Below are 22,350 nucleotides of genomic sequence, written 5' to 3'. Positions count from 1 at the left end.
ATGCCTATTGATTGATTAGTACTTGGATACCGTTTTATTATTATCTGCAAATGCCCTGCTATGATTGTTACATGAGTTTCTCTCATCCATGCAACGCCCGTCATCCGTCCCCGTGCCTACAGTATTTTAATCCTGCTTGTTTACTAAAATCACTACTCTGCTGTCTTTGTTACTCGCTGTCTGTTATTTCACTACGCTATCTTGCTATAAAGCTGTTACTACTCGATAAACTCTTGCGAGCAAGTACTGTTTCCAGTGCGGCTGAATTGACAACTCCATCTGTTAAGGCTTTCAAGTATTCTTTGTCTCCCCTTGTGTCGAATCAATAAATTGGGTAATACTTCCCTCGAAGACTGTTGCGATCCCCTATACTTGTGGGTCATCAGTCATCAGCTTCGTGCGAGGATCCATGTGGAGCGCTTTGGTGGAAGAGTAGGACGACAGGAAGCAAGAGCGCAAGGAGCTTGAGGGATGGCAATGGCGGAGAGAGAGAGAAAGCAGATGTGCGGCTCGGTGAAGGGGATGAATGAGGACGACGCGGTGAATTTGTAGAGAGAAGCTTATCCGCCGCACCGTTGGATGAAAAGGGGAAGTGTTGCCAACCTTACACATGTCCAAAAGGGTAAAACGGTCTCGTCAGCCTGAAATTACTGGATGGAGTTATTGCGCGCGTGCCGGAAGTTACGGAGGACATGTGACGAGGCAGTTCCTCGGCAATGCCCACCATGAGGGGCTTGGGTTTTTAGAGAAAGGCAACGACGGATGTTCCGTGAGCGAGGCGGTACACGACGTACCCAGGTTCATGTCCCCGCGGTGGAGGATCCCTACGTCCTGCTAGCAATCCACTATATGAATATATGTGTACAGGGGACCGCCATAGGCGGAGTAGTTGTATCTAGTCTAGTTCTAGTTCGCGGGTTGCGATGTCTAGGCGAGTCGCCTCTATGATTATGTTTCTGAATAAGAGTTCCTAAGGGGTGCCCCTGCCTGGCTTTATATATCAGCCAAGCTAGGGTTTACAAGAGTCTTAGTAGGATTCATATTGGAGTCTCTTTCCTTGTAGTCCAAGTTGCTAACGCTTGCAGGTCCAGCTTGTCGAGTCCTTGTGCTGGTCTAGCTTCATAGTTTGCACCGGGTATGGCAATGTCGAGTACCCGAAGGGTTATGCCCACGTCAGTAGCCCCCGAGTGTCTGGCCGAAGTGAAGCTTCGGGCAGGGACTAAAGTTGTCTTCGCCGAATGTCTTGATCATCTGTTGAATCTTGTGCTTGATGTAGAGTCGAAGTTGCTTTCTGTCGGGTCCGTGAAGCACTCCCGATGGGAGTAGCCCCTGAGTCTATGGGCGGGTGCTTGCAGCCACGCATAGACTCAAGTTGTACTACTCGAAGATCTTGATTGTTGATGCCGATGTCTTCAACTTTATTCTTCTTTGTTGGCGAGGTTGCCATTTTTTTCTCGGGTGCGCGACCAGTGCTCCCGATGGGAGTAGCCCCCGAGCTTGTAAATAAATATGAAATAGATATGTACAGGGTGTAAAAAATGCTGAGTCAAATACCGTACATGTCTTCGAGTTCCGAGAACATGATGCTGATGACTGTGATGATATCATAGATAGAGGAATTGATGATTTGGAAGATGATATCCAGGAGGAGCCGATGATTTGGGTGATATCCTGGAGGAGCCGATGATTCGGATGATACCCAGGAGGAGCCGATGATTCGGATGATACCCTGGAGGAGTCGATGATTCGGATGATACCCAGGAGGAGCCGATGATTTGGGTGATATCCTGGAGGAGCCGATAATTCAGATGATACCCAGGAGGAGCCGATGATTCGGATGATACCCAGGAGGAGCCGATGATTTGGGTGATACCCTGGAGGAACCGATGATTCAGATGATACCCATGAGGAGCCGATGATTTTATCGGGTGCGCGTCCAGCGTTCCCAATGGAAGTAGCCCCCGAGTCTAGGCACTGATGCTTGCAACCATGAGTAGACTCAAGTCGAGCAACCCGATGTTTATAGTTTTCTTCAGGTGTCGTTGACACATTGTTGTTTATTTCAAGGGGCAATTCTTAATGCACCTTGAGCATCGTTGATGCCATTGTTTGTAAGTTTATCGGCAGCAAATTATTTGAGTGATCAGCTCGTGTTGCGGGTCTTGCTAAACCCGTTGTATGTGCAACTTTGCTTTCAACCGATGCATGACTTGACAGCAGCTCCCGAATAGATCGGTGGCACTAGATCTGCCGATGACTTCGTCACTCTTTGATACTTCTGCAATGTAAAGCATCGAGCGTGGGTCGTTTTCGTATGTGTTTCATGATCCTTGCTATCTGCGGCACTCTTTGAGACATCTATAGCAAAGGAAAAGAGCAAGGTCCCCGTTGATTTTGCATCATAGCACTCATAATTTTAGAGGCTTTCTCATGATCCTTGCTATCTGCGGCACTCTTTGAGGCATCTATAGCAAAGTAAAAGAGCAAGGTCCCCGTTGATTTTGCATCATAGCACTCGTAATTTTAGAGGCTTTCTCATGATCCTTGCTATCTGCGGCACTCTTTGAGGCATCTATAGCAAAGGAAAAGAGCAAGGTCCCCGTTGATTTTGCATCATAGCACTCGTAATTTCAGAGGCTTTCTCATGATCCTTGCTATCTGCGGCACTCTTTGAGGCATCTATAGCAAAGGAAAAGAGCAAGGTTCCCGTTGATTTTGCATCATAGCACTCGTAATTTCAGAGGCTTTTTTAGAGTGCAATCTCCGGGCGTACTTTCCATCGAACCGATGTTCGATGTAATATACAAACAAAGTTCTTGATGATGTAGTTCGGGTGTCCCAAATTACAGCAATTCTTCAAAACTTGAGTCTTCATATCTTCTTGAATTCCAACGAACCAGCGCTCCCGATGAGAGTAACCGCAATAGTTCGAAGATATTCCAGGATCCCCCGAGTAATTCCAGTGCCGGGAGTACATCAGATAAGATGATATCCATTGATAACCATAGATGATGAAGCCATCGACCCGAGAGTGCTTCGGGAGAAGATATATCCAGAGCCAAAGAAGATAAGTCCATCGAGCTCGGCTGTAGCGAGGCCAATATGGAAGCTGGACGCATTGCGGACGCGAGCGAAGTAATCAATATTTGAGGTGACGGGCGCAGTTAAAATAATTGCGCCATCCAAGATAAAAAGGGAGTCAGCAGGCCGCCTCCGGTGAAGATAGGAGGGGGGAACCGCTGCCGGAGTCGCCTCCGGTGGACTCCACCCCCCTCCGGCAAGGGCATCATCAACACCAGCATCAGCACCTTCATCAACATCATCAGAACCATCTCATCTACCCCTTGTATCTCTTGGCAAACATGATGTGTAATGCAATCTATCATCTCCCCATGATTCTTTGTATCTCTATGTCCTTGTTTGAGTAGTGACTTGTTCTTGGCAATTGTGAGATAATTTTTGATGGTTGCATACAAGTATTTGTTTTCTTCTATGATGATCTCTTTGTACTGATATATGAGTGCACACATATGTTGGGGGATGAATTGAGGTTGTCACCGTTGCATGATGATAGGAGGAGGGATGGATGGAGATGACATAAACCAAGTCCCAAGTCTTTATTATTGTGTTATATTAATTCATGGTTAATTAACGGACGTATACTATGGGGACCCTTGAAGAAGTTATAGTTGTGGTTGGAAATTTAGGTCTTAATTTTTCTTGAGATACATTTACTCGATCTTGAGTACAATCACAAGGGATGTCATTGCTCATTAATTTGGTTGCACCTATGTTTTGCTCCTCTCTAGAAGAGACACTAAAAAAATTATAATCCGAGCTTCACTAATTGTGACAAACACACAAATGAAACAAAAATTTGCCTAAACATTCATTCCCTTGAGTACTTCACCTTAGTCACACGCCACTCCACCTCTTAGCTTTTAGTTTCCTAGCACTAGTTTACTTTACTTGCATTTTATTTTATTTTCAGCACTTTAGTTTTCTAGCAAATCCCAAACACACACATTCCTACAGATTACTGCTTTGTATAAAGGGTCATATAAGAGGGTTATGGGGCTTCAGAGAGTAGTAGTTTACTTTCTACTCCTCGTGGGTTCGACACTCAATACTTATCGAATTATACTGCGGTGATTCCCTACACTTGGGGGTTATCAAGATACTTTTTTGGAGCTATTGTCGGGGAGCATAGCGCTAGGCTGCTATTCTTGTTTGCATTGCATTTAGATTTATTTTCAGAAATTAACTTATAAAATTAAAAAATGGCTTACAAAGAGCTTCATGATTGTTTTTGTTAGATATGTTCAAAGTAAATCTTCCACGTGTTACTAATACTATGAATGCAAGAAATTATGTTGAGAGTGACACGGAAGAACTAAAGAAGGAGGAAGAGGATGGCAAAAGCATAAGCTTGGGGATGCCCATGCAACCCCAAGAAGAGAATCAAGAAGAAAAAGTGGAGGAAGAATGGAGTAGCTACCCATCTCTAACTCCCAAGAATGGTATTCCTATGAACACCCTTTATTATAATATTGATGATGATCCTCTATGTGATATAAGTTTGTATAATTTATGGGAGGATCGTGATGAGATAAAAGAAATAGATGATACCATGTGACGAGGGATCACCTCGCCAATGCCTACGTATTGTAGACTTGGGTTTCGGGAGAGAGCGACGATGAAGATTCCGGGAGCGAGATTAGCACACGACGTACCCAACTTCGGGTCCCCTCGGTGGAGGATCCCTACATGCTTCTAGCAATCTACTATATGATAATAAGTATCTTTACAAGGTGCCGCCGTAGGCGGACCTATGTTCTCTATATCTTGGCCTCCCTCTATCGGGTGCTCTGGCTGGCTTTATATATGCAACCAGCCTAGGGTTTTACAAGAGTCCTAGTCGACTACTTCTTCGGGTTGCCTTCTTGGCCCTTCTCCATACTGGGCCGAGCCGAGCCAGGTATACTAATTATTGGTACCCGAAAGGTATACCCATGTCAGTAGCCCCCGAGTGTCTAGGGAAGTGATACGTCTCCAACATATCTATAATTTCTTATGTTCCAGGCTAGTTTTATGACAATACCTACATGTTTTATTAACACTTTATAATGTTTTTATGCATTTTCTGGGACTAACCTATTAACAAGATGCCATAGTGCCAGTTCCTGTTTTCTGCTGTTTTTGATTTCAGAAAAGTTGTTTTACAAATATTCTCGGAATTGGACGAAACAAAAGCCCACGGCCCTATTTTCCACGGAGTGTTCCAGAAGACCGAAGATGAGTCGAGGAAGGCCAGCAGGGGCCCTCCCCATATGGCGGCGCGGGGGGGGGGGCACAGCCGCGCCGTGACGTGGGGAGGGAGCCCCCTGGATCCCCCGACGCTGCCCCTTCTCCTATTTATTCCTTCGTCCCCGAAAACCCTAGTACGGAGAGTCAAAATGCCAGAACAGTTCCAGAGACGCCGCCGCCGTCAACCCTAACTCCGGGGGTTCAGAAGATCTCCTCCGGCACCCTGTCGGAGAGGGGAATCATCACCGGAGGGCTCTACATCACCATGCCCGCCTCCGGACTGATGCGTGAGTAGTTCATCCTTGGACTACGGGTCCATAGCAGTAGCTAGATGGGGGTTGTCTTCTCCTATTGTGCTATCATGTTTAGATCTTGTGAGCTGCCTATGATGATCAAGATCATCTATTTGTAATGCTACATGTTGTGTTTGTTGGGATCCGATGAATATGGAATACTATGTCAAGTTGATTATTGATCTATCATATATGTGTTGTTTATGATCTTGCATGCTCTCCGTTGCTAGTAGAGGCTGCGGCCAAGTTGATACTTGTGACTCCAAGAGGGAGTATTTATGCTAGATAGTGGGTTCATGTCTCCATTGAATGCGGGAGTGACAGAGCAACCCCTAAGGTTGTGGATGTCTTGTTGCTACTAGGGATAAAACATCAATGCTTTGTCTAAGGATATTTGTATTGTTTACATTACGCACGATACTTAATGCAAATGTCCGTTGCTTGCAACTTAATACTGGAAGGGGTGCGGATGCTAACCCGAAGGTGGACTTTTTAGGCATAGATGCATGCTTGGATGGCGGTCTATGTTCTTTGTCGTAATGCCCTAAGTAAATCTCATAGTAGCCATCATGATATGTATGTGCATTGTTATGCCCTCTCTATTTGTCAATTGCCCAACTCGTAATTTGTTTACCCAACATGTTATTTATCTTATTGGAGAGACACCACTAGTGAACTGTGGACCCCGGTCCATTCTTTTACATCCGAAATACAACCTACCGCAATCATTGTTCTCTTTTGTTTTCTGCAAGCAAACATCATTTTCCACACCATACGTTTAATCCTTTGTTTTCAGCAAGCCGGTGAGATTGACAACCTCACTGTTAAGTTGGGGCAAAGTAGTTTGATTGTGTTGTGCAGGTTCCACGTTGGCACCGGAATCCCTGGTGTTGCGCCGCACTACACTCCTTCACCAACAACCTTCACGTGATCTTCATCTCCTACTGGTTCGATAACCTTGGTTTCTTACTGAGGGAAAACTCGCTGCTGTACTCATCATACCTTCCTCTTGGGGTTCCCAACGGACGTGTGCTTTACCGTCACAAGCAGGAAGTCGAAGACTTGCGTAGAGACTCCAAGCATAATCATATCCGAAGTCGAAGAAATACAAGGTGAGGCCATTGATCCGGAAAATACATCAGGTCAATGTCATAGATCATGTGTAGCGTAGATGATGTCGACGATTCTCGAAGTTATTTTTCTATCGGGTGCGCGGCCAGCGCTCCCGATGGGAGTAGCCCCCGAGTCTATGGGCAAGTGCTTGCACTTGGGCATAGACTCAAGTTGTACTACTCGATGAAGAACTTGACTATATTTCTGGGCGCAGCCCCTCTTTTTATTGACTCCTGTTAGAGGACTTAATAAAATCCAGCGCTCCCGATGGGAGTAGGCTCCACTCGATTCGCAGAGTCGAGTTGAGTCCACAAACCTTTATATATTTACCTGCAAGACAAAAACACGAAAACTCGGGTCGAGTAAACTATTTTGCTATCTTGCCTTATTTTGATATACATTTTTCTTCATGAAGCCGAATCTTTGGGTAAACAACTTTGCTATATTTATTTGAATCGCGAGAATAGGATGAAATCGGATGAAATCTCCAGACTTCATTTCTTTGTTTTTCATATATTTCGAGTGCACGGAAACACTATATTTTCTCGACTTCTATATTGCACATGGATATTGGTAAATAGGGCTGGTTCATCCGAAAGCTCGGGTACCAGTTGATGCACTTGTGGCAATCCGTATAAACCTACTTCAAACTCGCATCCCCGGACACGAATTCGGGATACTGGCGTAATTCAGAACGTGCCGCTTTAGGACTTACCAAAACTGAATTCCAGCAAAATTATCGGATCCACAACGCGTCCGCTGGGTTTATTTCTTCACATCTGTTGATGTGGATAAAGTGGTAGAGCGCATTCTGTGTGCGATGCCACACCACGCAGGACGGATCCTGGGGTCTTACCTTCCTGACCCTTTTACAAGTCACGGCATTCGGAGTTTTTACCGCGGCGGACGCGCTTCGAGAATATATTGTTGAGTGCATTTTGTTCGGCTGATGGAAAGCTCCATTCTTCGGGTAGAACCATTTCTTCGGGTTGCTATCTTTTGTCGAATAGGATCTTGATGCTCCTATATTGACTTGCTATATTGAATTTTATTTCTTCGGGTGCGCGACCAGCGCTCCCGATGGGAGTAGCCCCGAGGCTACATCCGAGTGTTTGCACTTGGGTGTAGGCTCGGCTTTGTTCATCGACTTCCTTGAAGTATATTTTTCCATTAATGTGATTGGAATAAATGACGAGTATATGGACTCGAAGATTTTCCATTTTTTTGTCGGGTTCCTTCTTGAAGCAAATTTCATCGGGTTCTCCTTGAAGAAAATTTCGTCGGGTCCTCCTTGAAGAAAATTTCGTCGGGTCCTCCCTGAAGAAGATTTCGTCGGGTCCTCCTTGGAGAAAATTTCTTTGGGTTCCTTGCAGATTTTCTTTTACGAGTTCTTTGTTGATGTAGATTTTCCTAGGCGCGGTTCTTCTTTTGTCGGCCTGAGATGTAGAGTGAATCTATACAGCGCAGCCCCCGAGTGTCGGGTGCGGCGAAAGTAAATGATAATCAACTTTGTGCAAATTAAAGGAAATACTTAGCTTATTAGGTACGATGGAGTTAACTGACATAGGCATCCCCAATGGGCCTGCCGAAGAAGGCACCCGAGGTTTACTGGAGGCCCACGACCCGAAGTTTTACATAGTTTGGAAAGATAGTATTGTATTAGGAATATCAACTTGTAATTGTTACGGGACGGTTCAGAAACCCTCCCCAACTCTGTAACTTGTACATCACGAAACCCTCGGCTCCGCCTCCTATATAAGGGGGAGTCGAGGGACAAAGAAAGGATCGATTCATTGTTTCACGCAACCCTAGTTTTCATAGCAGTCGAGCACTTTTCCGATTGAAACCTTCGAGATCTACTTGCCCTCTACTTCCAACTAAACCCTAGTCTACAACTCGTAGGCATTGATAAGTTAATCCCTTATCAATTGGCACCGACTGTGGGAATTAGAGGCGACAAGGTTCTGATCTCGATGGCATGTTCAACATCATCAACATCTTCGGATCAAGGTAAACAGATCGAAACCACTCTAGTCGATTTTGTTCCTCACCCACCCTCCCGTATGGATGCATATGCGTATCTGGAGGAGCCCATGGACATGGCGTTCGGAAAATTCCACTTCCGCGTCGGGAAGGAAGGATCTCACCATCTCGCAAGATCGGATTCGGCGAGATCGGGTGCAGCTGGTTCCGGTTCATCGAGATCGGTTTCATCGTTCGAGTCTGGCAATGAAGAGATTTCGTCGACAATCTCCACCAAGCTTGCATCAAGCGGCGAACTCATCAAGATCTTCAGCAACATATCCGTCGAGTCGTCTGCGGACTCAGATATAAGCAGCGACTCCGACAGCGTCGGTGTTTTCGATTTCGTCGACAGATCTACTTCTATTCGTGAGGTTTTCGCCGATCTGTATGACGGTGTCACTGATATCGACGACAATCAAGCTTCTACACATCACCAAATATATGCCATTGAGGAGGCAAGTCGAGCTGAGCCGGAAACATCGGAGGCTTTCGACGATGCAGGAAACCCGTATGTCGATCCCGCTGATCTCAGGCGAGGTTTAGGCACGAAATATGTTGGGCCCACACCATGTATAAGGGTTCAACTCCCACAAGCAGCGTGTGATAGAGCCGCAAGAGCCATGGATGGTACAGAACCATTGACCACAACTGCTACGGCAGAAGAATTGCAAGCGTACCAGTACAGACTCGCCCGTGTTGGACGAGAATTGGAAAAACAGACAGTTGATCTGAATAGAAGAAGGGAGGCAGCCGCTGAGTCAAGCAGGCGAAGGGCGGGCGAGCCGACAATCGAGTACTTCGGGAGATAGTCACGGAGCGGCTCGAAACAGAGCAAGATCTCGGTACGCAAAACATACCTGAGGCCGACAGAGAGAACTTGATCCAAAACCTCGACATGTCCTTTATGTCGATCGACACAAGAGGGAACATTATCTCAAAAAACCCGGAAGCGAGGATATATGGCGACACGAGGCCTTCATGCGGCGAACGGGCCACTGCGAGGAGATCCAAGAGAGGCATTGTACAACATGGCTTTGGCAGGAGTAGGAGTCATGGGAACTGTATATGCTTGCAAGCTATTTAGACGACATTCCACCGAGAGGGCCCAGAGTATATCTATCCGTCATCGGGATGGACAAATCCCACTGTTGATCCATATGCCTCAACTCATACTTTCCGAATACCTAATCCCACCTTTATAACCACCCATTTACGCAGTGGCGTTTGATGTAATCAAAGTACCCTTCCGACATAAGTGATTTATATGATCTCATGGTCGAAAGGACTAGGTAACTATGTATTGAAAGCTTATAGCAAATGAACTTAATGACGTGATCTTATGCTACGCTTAATTGGGTGTGTCCATTACATCATTCACATAATGACATAACCTTGTTATTAATAACATCCAATGTTCATGATCATGAAACTATGATCATCTATTAATCAACAAGCTAGTTATACAAGAGGCTTACTAGGGACTACTTGTTGTTTACATAACACACATGTATCAATGTTTTGGTTAATACAATTATATCATGGTATGCAAACATTATCATAAACACAAAGATATATTATAATAACCATTTTATTATTGCCTCTTGGGCGTATCTCCAACAATAAGCCCATAACACACTATTCTGGGGGCCGGGCACGATTACGGTGGCACATCACCTTTGGGGAACGACTATCTGGACGTCACCAAAATTCATGATCTTGGGCACTTTTGGCCCTTTTTCGTGTGTAACATACAATTTTGGTGTCAGAGGACAATTTCGAAGGCACGTGACCCCACTAAGGCCTCGTTCGTTTTCAAGGGATTCAATCCGAAGCTGGATTTGATCCAAGCAGGTATTTGATTGATCCAGGGTTGTCACCCAATCCCTTCTAATCCTCTTTTCTTTAGCCCTTTCTAATCCATGTCTTCAAGAAAATATTCGGTTAGGCCTCTCCCCGTGCGTGGATTGAAGCACGAGATTGTCATCAATGTCGCTTTCTCTTTCCCTTTCTTGGCTCGCTCAAAGTCTGTCCCGTCGTGGAAATTCTTCCACGGGCCTGATGGGGATAATTTTTTTCCAAATCAAGTTAGTACAGATGGATGTGATTAGTCGGGCCAATATTACCGACAGGGTGTAACCGAATACTACAATTCTGTTGGGCTGGAAAAACAACTCGCGGGGCTAGATATCCAGGACCACGCCCTAATCCAGCTCAATCCATAGCCCCTGGGGATTAAACGAACGAGGCCTAAAGGGCTTTGCAATAGACATTCAAACACGTGTTTCAGCCACTTTTGACAATTTTCGTGGGCCATAAGCCCATAACACGATCTCTCCGAAGGCCAGGCCAGGCCAGTCTCTTTCTCACTCATCGAAGCGTTGCGTGGCTTCTCTCTCCTCCCGACGAGGCCGAGCGGCCTAGCCTAGGGTTTCGTCCCACATTCCGCCGTCGCCTCCCACATTCCGCCGCTGCTTGCCTACCGAGCCCCCGCGCCAGCCAGCAGATCCACCCGCACGGACGGCCAAGCTCCGCATCGCCGCCGTCCCGCTCGCCTAAGGCCCCTGCGGACGGGCCGGCGGCCGCCCTTGTTCCCAGGCCGAGGCTCTTGCCACGGCACCACGGCGGAGGGAACGGGTCTTCTGCCCCCCCCGAACCATTCCGGTGGCGGCGGCAGCATCGGGCGTGGACCACCTCCAATGCCCTGAGGTGCGCCGCGGTGGCGCGGACGAGCCCTTCTCCTCCGCCGTGCCCGCACCGGCATCGGGCCAGATGCACGAGGGGGAAGGCGGTGCCGTTTCTGTCACCGCATACCCCGACAGCGGGAACGAGTCGCCGTATTCGGATCCGTCAACCTCATCCGCCGTGGAAGTGCCAGCACTGGCGCCGGCACCGGGCCGGACGCTCGAGGAGTACAGCGGTGCGGTTGCTGTCACCGTCTATACCGAGATGATGTTCAACGGCAGCAGCGGGGACAAGCCCTCCTCCTCCTCTGCCCCGCTGCCTTCCTCGCCCGAGGAGGAGAGCAGCGGTGATGTTTCTGCCACCGCCTACCCCGAGGTGGTGTTGAACGGCAGCAGCAGGAACAAGGCATCTTCAGTTCTGGCACCTTCATCTGCGCCGACACTTGGCCGGATAAAGGAAGAGAACAAAGTTGCAGTTTCTGGCACGGCCCCCTACCCTGAGGAGGTACCCCAGGGCAGCGGGAATAACTTGTTCTCGGATACAGTACCTTCATCCGCGGTTGCAGTGCCCACGTCTTCGGCTCCTCTCACATCCCTGTTCGCGGTGCAAGTGAATGGTGCGGTGGCAGTGATGGTTGAAGAGAACAATGATGGTGCCTTCTCCGTCACTGCCTTCCCCGAGGCACGCCATGGGCCGTCCTCCCTTGCCCAAGCAGCGCCGGCACCGGTCCGGATGCTCGAGGAGGACAATGGTGCGGTTCCCGTCACCGCCTACCCTGAGGCGGGCCACGTCACCGTGAAGAACTTGTCTTCGCCTCCATCGTCTGCGGCGCGGAGTCGGACGCTAGAGGATTATGCAAAGGAGTGGGCGGTGAGGAAGGGGGTGACGGGTGCCCCCCCGCACCACTGCGTTCTGCCATTTCTCACCGCTGCGCCTAAGGCGGTACGTGTTTCTGCTCCTCATGGTTCAGTTCGCCAGCATAGCTTGGAATCACTGCTGGGCCGAAATGATCTGTCTCTGCGTGGGTGGGAGTTCTTAGGGGGAATGGCTTGAGTGATTTACTCTATGCAGCATCAAGCTTGAGTGTAAATGTCCCCATAAATGTGCATCCTACCAAAATGCAACCCAGACATCTCAACTGGTACTACTACTACATTGTCGCAACTATAAATTACTCAAACTTACTCATACAACAGAGAGGAAACGGACAACATTTGAAATGAGCGCTACTGCCCACACATCCCGCAACATCTCAGGCAAAAACACATTAAGTCATACACTCCTTTTTCCCGTGTTCTATTATCACCAGGTCGGGGGGCAACTTGCGTTGGATCTCAGTTTGTATAGGATCTGTGAGATCAATTTTTTTAGAACAGACAAAATATGTTCAAAAATTTCAAAAAGAATTGACAACAAACATTTGTGCTATATATGCAACCCCTAAAAATCTCAGCTTCAAATTCGACCAACACTTGGAGGAAAAAAAGACAAATCTTGGGTGTGAATAGTGTGAAATCGCATCCACCTAAAGCTGACACTATTCATAGTAGATTTTATCATTTTTTGTTTCTCTACATGTAGATGGACTTTTGAGTTGATTTTTTCTGGAGTTGTTGATACAACCCGTAGGTATGTTGTATACAAGTTTCAGATTTTTTTGCAATTTGTAAAAATAAATTTTGTGTGTTAAATGGTGAGATCCTATACAAGTCTTCCCCGTCAGGTCAACTCAGTACTCGTGCTCTCCTATTTCTGACTCTTGTACAAATCCATGTGAGAGGAGGGCAAGCAGTACATTAAGTGTAAATATCCCCACAACTGTGTAGTCTACCAAAATGCAACCCACACTTCTCAATTGTAATACATTGACGCAGCTAAGATCAACCAGTACTGGAGCAATTTTATGTAGACAGGTGAAACTTATAAAAATCACCACGTTTTGTCCTTGTGATACAAATATTTTTACCCCCTCGAGCCGCAGCTCACAAATTCTTAATGCTTTTCGTTTTTTTTTTCATTTTTTTATTGGCTTAACATCTGAGGCTTCTTCGTATGTGCACAGGTTGAATGTCGTGTGTGCTATAAGGTCATCCATCCCTTGGATGAAATTAAATGTTCGGTTAGCCGATGCGAACAGTCCTTCCATCTGACCTGTGTGGTGGAAGATACTGCAAATTTCACCGCAGAAAGCTTCAAATGCCCTCAACATGTAAGTTATGGTTTGAAAGCGAAGATGCAATGTGCATTATTAGTAGACACTTACGTCATTATTAACATGATTTTTTGTTTGCAAATTTTAGTCTGCAGGCTGACAGTTATGGTTGTCGATGTATGACCAGTTCATGACCGCCATATGGCTTACTATATGTAAATGAATAAGCAAATAAAATAATACAGTACTTATTTTGCAGCATGTATGAAGAAGACATTTTTAAAGGTTAATTCATGTCGTAGTTCCTAAATTTTTTTCTAATCCTATGTTCGTCGCCATGTCATGAAATGAAAGATTATGTTTTAGCTGAGGTTAAATTTTAAGCGACCAAAGAACACCTCAATTGTAGGTCCTACAGCAAACCAGCGCCCACTGCTATTTGGCCAGATAAAATTCAGTAGTTAATATTAGATGTATCTAAGACTTTCTGGTAGAGGTACTTAACTTTTAATCTTTGATACGCATTAATTTGACTTTCCTTCTTTATAATTAGGGTTGCATGGTTTGTAAGCAAAAGATGTTTTTTTGGCGATGTGGACGTTGTACAGTTGCAGCACATACAAAGTGTGCGCCATGGCCACTAATTCATCTAAAAGATGACCAAGGAAGCGCAATTTGCTGGAGGCACCCTTCAAATTGGCTCCTTCAAAATGAGGTCTATCCTTTTTTCCTTATGATTGTTCAATTTGATTTGTTAGGGCATGGATACAGAAATACTCTAACCTCTAATTTATTAGTCCCTCCTTCCATAAATAAATTAAGTCTTGGGCACGGACCCACTCCACATGTAACTTTGACGATTACAGTACATGTACATATGAATGTGTTAGTAAAACTGGTACAATCATGATATTTCCATGACTCTCGCATGATACTATTCTTATTTGACTGATCTAAATGTTAGTGAAAATGGTACAGTCATGATATTTCGATAACTAATCTCATGATACCCGTTCTAAATGTTCTTTATGTAATGAGTACAAACTGGAGATGTTTGACTCACACTTTCTCTAACATCTCTTTATGGCTGGAAGTTGTATCTTTTAGTTACTTTGCAAGAAGACAAATCCAGTGCAAGTATTATTAGGAAAAAAATTCTAGGAATATTATTTTGGGGTTTCTACCGTCTGACTTGCATTCTTCTGATTCATTTCATCCAAATCAAGCCCCCCCGCCCCCTTTTTTTTCTCTTAATAGCATCTTCCATACATGGTAGTTGGTACAAGTATCTATGAATGCATAATCTTAACAAATATTATCGATACTCCAGAATTTGCTCAAATTTGGTGTGGGCTTAGAGTTCTTGTAATGTATCGCCATTTGCACATCCATGAAATGATCATGGCTATGTGATTCTTCCCTTTTCTGCTAACAAAGTATACAGCTATATCTTCCAACTTCCAACAAAAAAATGATTAATTTATGGATTTCATTTTTAATAAAATCTAATTCTCTGCATCAAGGGGCATTATTTTTCTGTTGGTTCTGTTCCAACTAGAGATAAGCTTGCTTCATGGTTTCGTGCTCACTTCTAGATCCTTACATTAATTTCTTCGGTCAGATCAATTTCACTTCTAGATTATTAATTAATACTACCAGAACGTTCCATATACCCTTTTGTTAATATTTGTAATGGTTGAGGTGTCTGACAGGAGTACTTTGTTTGATGGTGACAGAATGCTGACCTGACAAACAACATAGAGGTTAGTGCTGGCATGATATAACTGTATGTTGGCTATCTTTTTTTTATATTTGTTTTATTCAACTTATTGCGCTATTATCTTAAATAGTTTAATTTCAAGACTTTCTTACTTGCTATGTAGGATTTAGGATGCTTTTATCTAGCGATCCTCCTGAGTACTACCCCACTTTTTTTTGTATAACTAATGCTAACATTCTTGTTTGATAGGAAGCCTTCTGCCGACTACCTCTTCCTTATGTAAATGAAGAATTCAATATTGATTCAACGATTCGAAATTTCTCAGCGATTGTTTGTAAACCGCCCGCATACACACATATCAAGCGCAGTATCCTAACTTAATGCTTATTATTGTTATTGTTATTGTGTCAAGCTTTCTAGAGCCATTTACTTTTGTTTCACTTACTTTATTTATTCTGAAATAAGCTTTGTGTTCGTCTGCATTCCACCTCTACACGTCGTCATTGTTTCCTTAATGTTTTAAAAGATGTATATTTAGTAAAAAAGAAACGCGCTGACTCAAGTGCCGAGACGGGGTGCAGAAATTGCAGAGCAGATTCTGTTTGCAGAGATGATTGCGAATGCAGGTATTCTTTCTAACTCCACTGATATATTTCAGGCGCATACATGGATAATGAAGTTTTGACTATGACATTTGGCTGTCATTTCTCAGGGGTCTCTCTATGAGTTGTTCTAAGAGTTGCCGCTGCTCCGACCTGTGTACCAACAAGCCATTCCGCAAGGATAAGAAATTTAAAATTGTGAAGGTAGTTTTTTCTTGCAAATGATGTGCTCATATTCGTATTTATTTGAGATTTCTCTCCTGTTTAATTTTATTGTATTTACATTAATCTTTTGTTTTTTCAAGTTCCACTATTTTCCCCTTGGGGAGTTTTTCTGTGCCATGAGTTGTACTTGTACTGCTGGGAAATAGCCATACAATACAATGAGGGTTCATGAGTGTCAGACATCTATGGGCACCACTTGCATAACCACTTCAAATAATTGCTACAAAACACAATGAATACACTAGCCTTATTTTTCTTGGTGGTTGCTCAATAACATGTGGCAATGATAGGGCTGTGTTTTTTAGAATTGGCTGGTATTCATGCTTACTAAAAGATGTTTAGTCTACTTCGTTGACTACACTAACATTAGCCTTTTTTTCCTTTACAGTCAGAAGGCTGTGGATGGGGTGCTGTTGCATTGGAGCCGTTGGAGAAAGGTGATTTTATAATCGAGTATGTTGGTGAAGGTACAAGTTTCTTTACCATGTTAAAGAAATAACAAACAATCTGTAGATGACTGCTCATATGCAATCAGGGAGTGACATTGCTTGTGCCCTTATTTCCACTGGCTTTAATTAATCTTATTTCAGTTATGCTTATTTGTGCAAAATAAATCCTTGAGTTCCATTTACGACTGCTCTTCTCTGTGGGCAACAGCCTCCGTAGTGCCTAAGGGTAGTTGCTAGAGTTGAGAACCCGGGCTCTAATGCCACATTACCACATCAAGACTCAAAGTAATGTGCTGTAACAACCCAAAGGGTATACTACAATACCACAAATACTCTTATCAGTAGTTGTTTAGACGAGTTCAGTAAAGCTGCATCCTGCTATCGAAGATACAAGTGTGCATCATGGATAATCTCGTGAGAACTATAAATTCTTGGGTTAGTTATTAACAGTTGAAGAGTGAGCGGAAATATTGCTGTTGATTTTACCTTTTAGCTTAATTTCTTTTATTGCTTTCAGTTAGTCTAATTAACCTGAACCGGCATTACTAAAGAATCTTCAAGACCACTGAAAAAGTTGCATAGTAGCCATGGTTTTTAAGGCGTCCGCCTTAGGACGCTTAGGCGAAGCTTAGGCGATAGAGCGCCCCCCAGCGCCTTACCACTTTAGGTCCGCTTTTGGTGCTTAAGAGGGCGCTTAGGCGGTAGAGCGCCCCCAGCGCTTTAGGATGCCTTACCGCCTTAAAAACCATGATAGTAGCATCATCTGATGGATACGTTCTTCAAGTAATCTGATTAGTGGAGAATGAGTGGAAATTTGTACCAATAACCGTGAAAATATGGCGTGGCTACAATTAAAAGCATGTGCACTAATTCATTATTTGTGCCCCATTATCTTCAGACTGACATGTTCTTTTTATTCAGCTATTCATTTGCTGTACCATGTTTAGTAAATTTAGTTAACTCGTAGTTTTAGTCCTGAGTTACCCTCCTTAAATCTGCTGTGGTGACCCAATGCTGCCCTTGTGTATATTCATTTAATCATTATTTCAGTCATCAACGATGCAACATGTGAGCAGCGGCTTTGGGAGATGAAGCGGCGCGGCGACAAGAATTTCTACATGTGTGAAATCAGCAAAGATTGTACAATAGATGCGACATTTAAAGGAAACACTTCACGTTTCCTAAACCATAGTTGTGATCCCAACTGTAAACTAGAAAAATGGTAATAATTTCTGAACCAGAAAGCTTGTTGCACTCAGTGGTGGTGAAGTTATGTTCCTGACCGTCTATATGGTTTTTTACCAGGCAAGTCGATGGCGAGATTAGAGTCGGTGTTTTTGCCTCTCGTTCCATTCAAGTTGGAGAACCATTAACTTATGACTACAGGTATTTGAAATCTAGGTTTTTATTCATTTCTAAAGATTGCATATATTTCTTTACCTTATTATGCAAACCCTTAAACTTGTTTTTATTTGCTTGATCTGATAGATGCCATGCTTCCCTTAGACCTACACGACAGTCCAGTTGTTCCTAGTGTTCCCTGACGTGAACTAGTGTTTTGGTGTATAGATTTGAACATTATTCAGAGTGGATATAGTACTTGTGCGTTGTTTAATCTATGCTAACCAGGTACTAGGGGATCATATTAAATTTTCCACTTCACATCCATCTTCCATATTCGAATGAACTACACCATTGGATAGGCAGAATATTTCCCAAGACTGATTTAATGTATGCTAATCAGGGGAGCATATTAAGTAAGATTCCACTTAACATCCACCTTCCACATTCGAATGAGCTGCACCATTAGACCCCGATTTAAAGACGGTATATTTTGTATGGGCAACGATAATTTACCGCGTCCTTGCAGGTTTGTGCATTTCGGGGAGAAGGTCAAGTGCAACTGCGGAGCGAAGAGCTGCCAGGGATACCTGGGCATCCAGCTAAAAAACCCTTCACAGGACGCTCTCGTAGCGGCTGCGCTCGCATCCCCTTCGAGCCTCAAACCAGAGACCCACTTGTTACCTTGGACCAACTGTATAGAGGTTCCTTTCAACCTGAGGAGCAAGACCAAGATCGACCGGATATGCTGGGGACGCAAGCGCCAGCGCACGTCCATCATAGACCCATCTCCATCTACACCGGTTACTGAATCTGCATCTGCTTCCGTTCCAAAGGGCTTCTCAGCTGAACTGGCGTGAGCCCGATCTGTATAATAATCATGACGATACATTATTAGTTCATTTGAGACGATTCTTTCGTGTTTACTGATTGTTTTCGCCCCAGAAGAGTCGAGTTTTCGCTGGTGTTGTAAGCTGTAACATTGTTCATTTTATCCCATATTCAGTTCTTAAAGTTGAAGTTGATTTGATGTTAGTGGTTCTTCTAAAGTGAATGCCACGAAAGTCTGAAGATGAGGTGGATGTAGACAGCAACCAAGAAAAGAATGAAGAGGCTGGCATGGGTGTCACTACTCTCGTGGAGGAAGGAGGACTGCAGAATCAAGGAGGCAAGAACATCTGAACTTAAATCCAACGATGAAAATTCTGGAATGCAGGTCAGCTGGGGGCAAGATGGCAGAAATTATGTGATGCATGCTTAAGCTGTGACCATCAACATCCGTTCAATTTCTTATGCTACAGAAGTACTCACTGGTTTCCTTTGGACATCTGGTACAACCAAGCTAGTTCACATGATTCTGCTTTGATGCGGATGCACCAAGTCAAGTTGGAGGCGCACATGATTCTGCTTTGATGCGGATGCCCCAAGTTGGAGGCGCCTGTTTAACTAAAACGTTGCCATTACTTTGCTCCCTGTTTAATTTCTAGCAATGGTTGTTGAATGAGCTACATACCTCATCTTGTCCAGGATTAGGGCATCTCCAACCGGGCGACCCATCCCGCGCCCGCGCGTCCGGATGGGTCGAAACGGACAAAAACGCGGCCCAGCGCGCGGACCCATCCCTAAAACGGATGGCCGCGGCGTCCGGGACGACCCAAACCCGGCCCAAATCTTGGCCGGGTTTGCGTGGCCGCGGACGCGAAAGGCTGGTCGCTCGCGTCCTCCCCTTGTCCGCCACGGCCCGCTCGTCCGCCACCCAAAACACAAGGCCGCCGCACACATCTCCCCGCCCGCTCCGCCGCCACCCATGGACCGGCGATTTCGGAGCGCGTCGACGCCGGCCATCGTCGTCGAGACGCCGGCAAGCGGGCGGAAGCATAGGTCGAGGTCCCGCGGCTGCTTTCGCCGCGTCGTAGCGAGTCGGAGGACGCGGCGCCGGCGTTGTTGTCCTCTCACCGTCGCGACACCTCCCGCCGTTCGCAGCTGCGCGCGTTTCCGCCGGAGGTGAGCCCTCTGCCGCACCGTGTTTCCGGACCGCAAGTCGGGCTGAGACGGCCATGGCTGCGGGTCCCTAGAGAAGCATTTGGATCGCCTCCGCTCGCGAGGTGTTCGTTCAAAAGCTCGAACTAATATGTGTCCCTTTTCGGATCATGGTGGACGGCGACGACGAGTACTACTTCAAGAACTTCATCGACACGTCGTCGGAAGAGGAGTCCGACGACGAATTTTCACGGATGCTTGCGGTGCTCATCCACGAGCACATTGTCTCGCAGATCCCCGTGTTCGGGGGTCCTTGCCGGGCGCGCGGCCGCCTTGGACCGCAAAAGAGAACGCGGCCACGACCAGCTCTACAACGACTACTTCCAACCCAATCCATTGTTCGTGCCGCACTTGTTTCGCCGTCGTTTTCGGATGAACGAGGCCGCTGTTCCGCCGGATAATGGATGGCGTCAAGATCTACGACGACTACTTCGTGCGAAAGTGGATGCACTTGGCAAGGTAGGCCTCTCTTCGTACCGAAATGCACGGCAGCGATTAGGATGCTCGCATATGGCGTTGCCGGTGATTTCGTAGATGAGTACACGCGCATGAGTGAGTCAACCGGCCTGGAATCGATGTACGGGTTCTGCGGAGCGGTGATCGGTTCGTTCGGAGAACGAGTACCTCCGGCAACCAAATGCGAGAGGACACAGCTCGTCCGTTGTCGATCAACGCTTCCGGGGGTTTCTGGGATGCTTGGCAGCATAGACTGCATGCATTGGGAGTGGAAGAACTGCCCCTTTGGTTGGCGGGGGTCATACGGCGGCCATTCGAGGGGTGCACGGTCATTCTTGAAGGCTGTTGCTTCCCATGACACATGGATTTGGCACTCATTCTTCGGAATGGCTGGCTCGCACAATGACATCAATGTCTTTGCGGCGCTCTCACGGTGTTTGATAGGCTAGTGTACGGTCGGTCCCACGATGTGGATTTTGAGATCAATGGCCACCACTACACCAAGGGGTACTACCTTGCCGATGGTATCTATCCACCTTGGGCTACACTCGTGAAGACAATCCGAAACCCCAGCTCGGAGCAGGAGGCAAGGTTTGCCAAAGAGCGAGGAGGCAGCCCGGAAAGATGTCGAGCGGGCGTTTGGCATCCTCCAAGCTCGTTGGGCTATCGTCGGACACCACTGCCGAGCACTGGGATGTGCAAACTCTGTGGGAGGTGATGACCGCTTGTGTAATCATGCATAACATGATTGTTGAGGTAGAGCGGGATGATTCACTCTTTGATAATGAGCTGGGACGGCCAAGGAGAGTTGGTTACTCCTCAACGTGCTCCGGCATCATTCCGGGACATTCTTCATGCGCACCATGAAATTCGAGATCTAGCTGTACACAACCAGCTTCGGGCTGATTTGGTCGAGCACATGTGGCGGCATGTAGGCAACAATGCTGCAAACAACAATGATGAAGGAGATCCTTAAGCCTAGAGCATTTTGTATCGTTTCTTCATTTTATTTGAATAATACTTTATCCTTGATTACATGGACTATGTAATGTGTAATACATTTAGAGCATTTCAACTATTTTATATATTTTTTCTATAATTTATTTTGCGTTTTTCTAGTGAATTTACAAGAAAAACATACCATGGGGCGCCGCGACCCAAATCTGGCGCGTTGGGCGCAGCGCGCGACCCAAACGGACGCGCGGACGCGGGGCACCGTCCGCGCGTCCGCTCGGGCACGCAAACGGCCCAAAACGGACGGCCCAGCGCGTCCGTTTGGGTCGCCCGGTTGGAGATGCCCTTACTACCCCATCTTGTAAAAGGTGCAACCGGGGTACCTAATCTTGCATTTCGGATTGATCTAGGTACTTATGACGTCTGGTACGGACACGTTTTATGCTTATGCCACGTAGGCAAAAGGAAAGTCCGGTGTTTGTTTTGCGCACCCCTGGCATATCTCTACTACTATAAGGACCTTGCGCGCTTTGCTGCGCCGACCTATCCTTTCATCGTTGTAAATCAGGCACTATTAATTTACCTTTTTTATCAATGTAAACCAGTTTTTTTTGTTATGTTGTATATCTCTACTATTAAGAGCAAACTGGTGAATGCCTGGTGTCACATTTTCAGGATGGACAATAATACCCCCACATCTTTATCCTACCACACTTCCTCCACTCAAACCGTAAAATTTGTTTCTCATGCTCCCTATTATTCTCAACCACGCAAGCGCCAAACTCGGCCAAGTCCAAGACCTCGCAAGGAACAGGAACCCACCCTCCTCCGCATCCACTGCACAGTCCACCCTGCTCTAGCTGACCGCGTTATCTGGAGGGCCTCCGCCCCAGTCTATGGCGAGATCTGGAGGGAAGGGCCCTAAACAGGCCGAGCCTGGAGCGGGTTGTGGCGTCGCGCGCTCTCCGCGACGAAGACCAGCGCCAGCAGA

The 22,350-nt window shown here is 45.9% G+C and overlaps 1 protein-coding gene across 1 annotated transcript; it reads left to right on the top strand.

The window, feature by feature from the left end:
* The first annotated feature begins 11,428 nt into the window (after positions 1–11,428).
* Positions 11,429–18,929, top strand: LOC124651878 (histone-lysine N-methyltransferase ASHR3-like). The gene is made up of 11 exons (XM_047190899.1): positions 11,429–12,362; positions 13,483–13,629; positions 14,126–14,287; positions 15,309–15,335; positions 15,542–15,659; positions 15,819–15,918; positions 16,005–16,098; positions 16,508–16,586; positions 17,619–17,790; positions 17,874–17,954; positions 18,439–18,929. Exons 1-11 carry the CDS (start codon positions 11,508–11,510, stop codon positions 18,767–18,769), a joined length of 2,166 nt encoding a protein of 721 aa, XP_047046855.1. The 5' UTR covers positions 11,429–11,507; the 3' UTR covers positions 18,770–18,929.
* Positions 18,930–22,350: the final 3,421 nt, after the last annotated feature.

The sequence above is a fragment of the Lolium rigidum genome, chromosome 5 (genome assembly GCF_022539505.1).
Source record: "Lolium rigidum isolate FL_2022 chromosome 5, APGP_CSIRO_Lrig_0.1, whole genome shotgun sequence".
In the NCBI taxonomy this organism is placed as follows: Eukaryota; Viridiplantae; Streptophyta; class Magnoliopsida; order Poales; family Poaceae; genus Lolium; species Lolium rigidum.
This window is presented reverse-complemented; position numbering and strand designations above follow the sequence as displayed.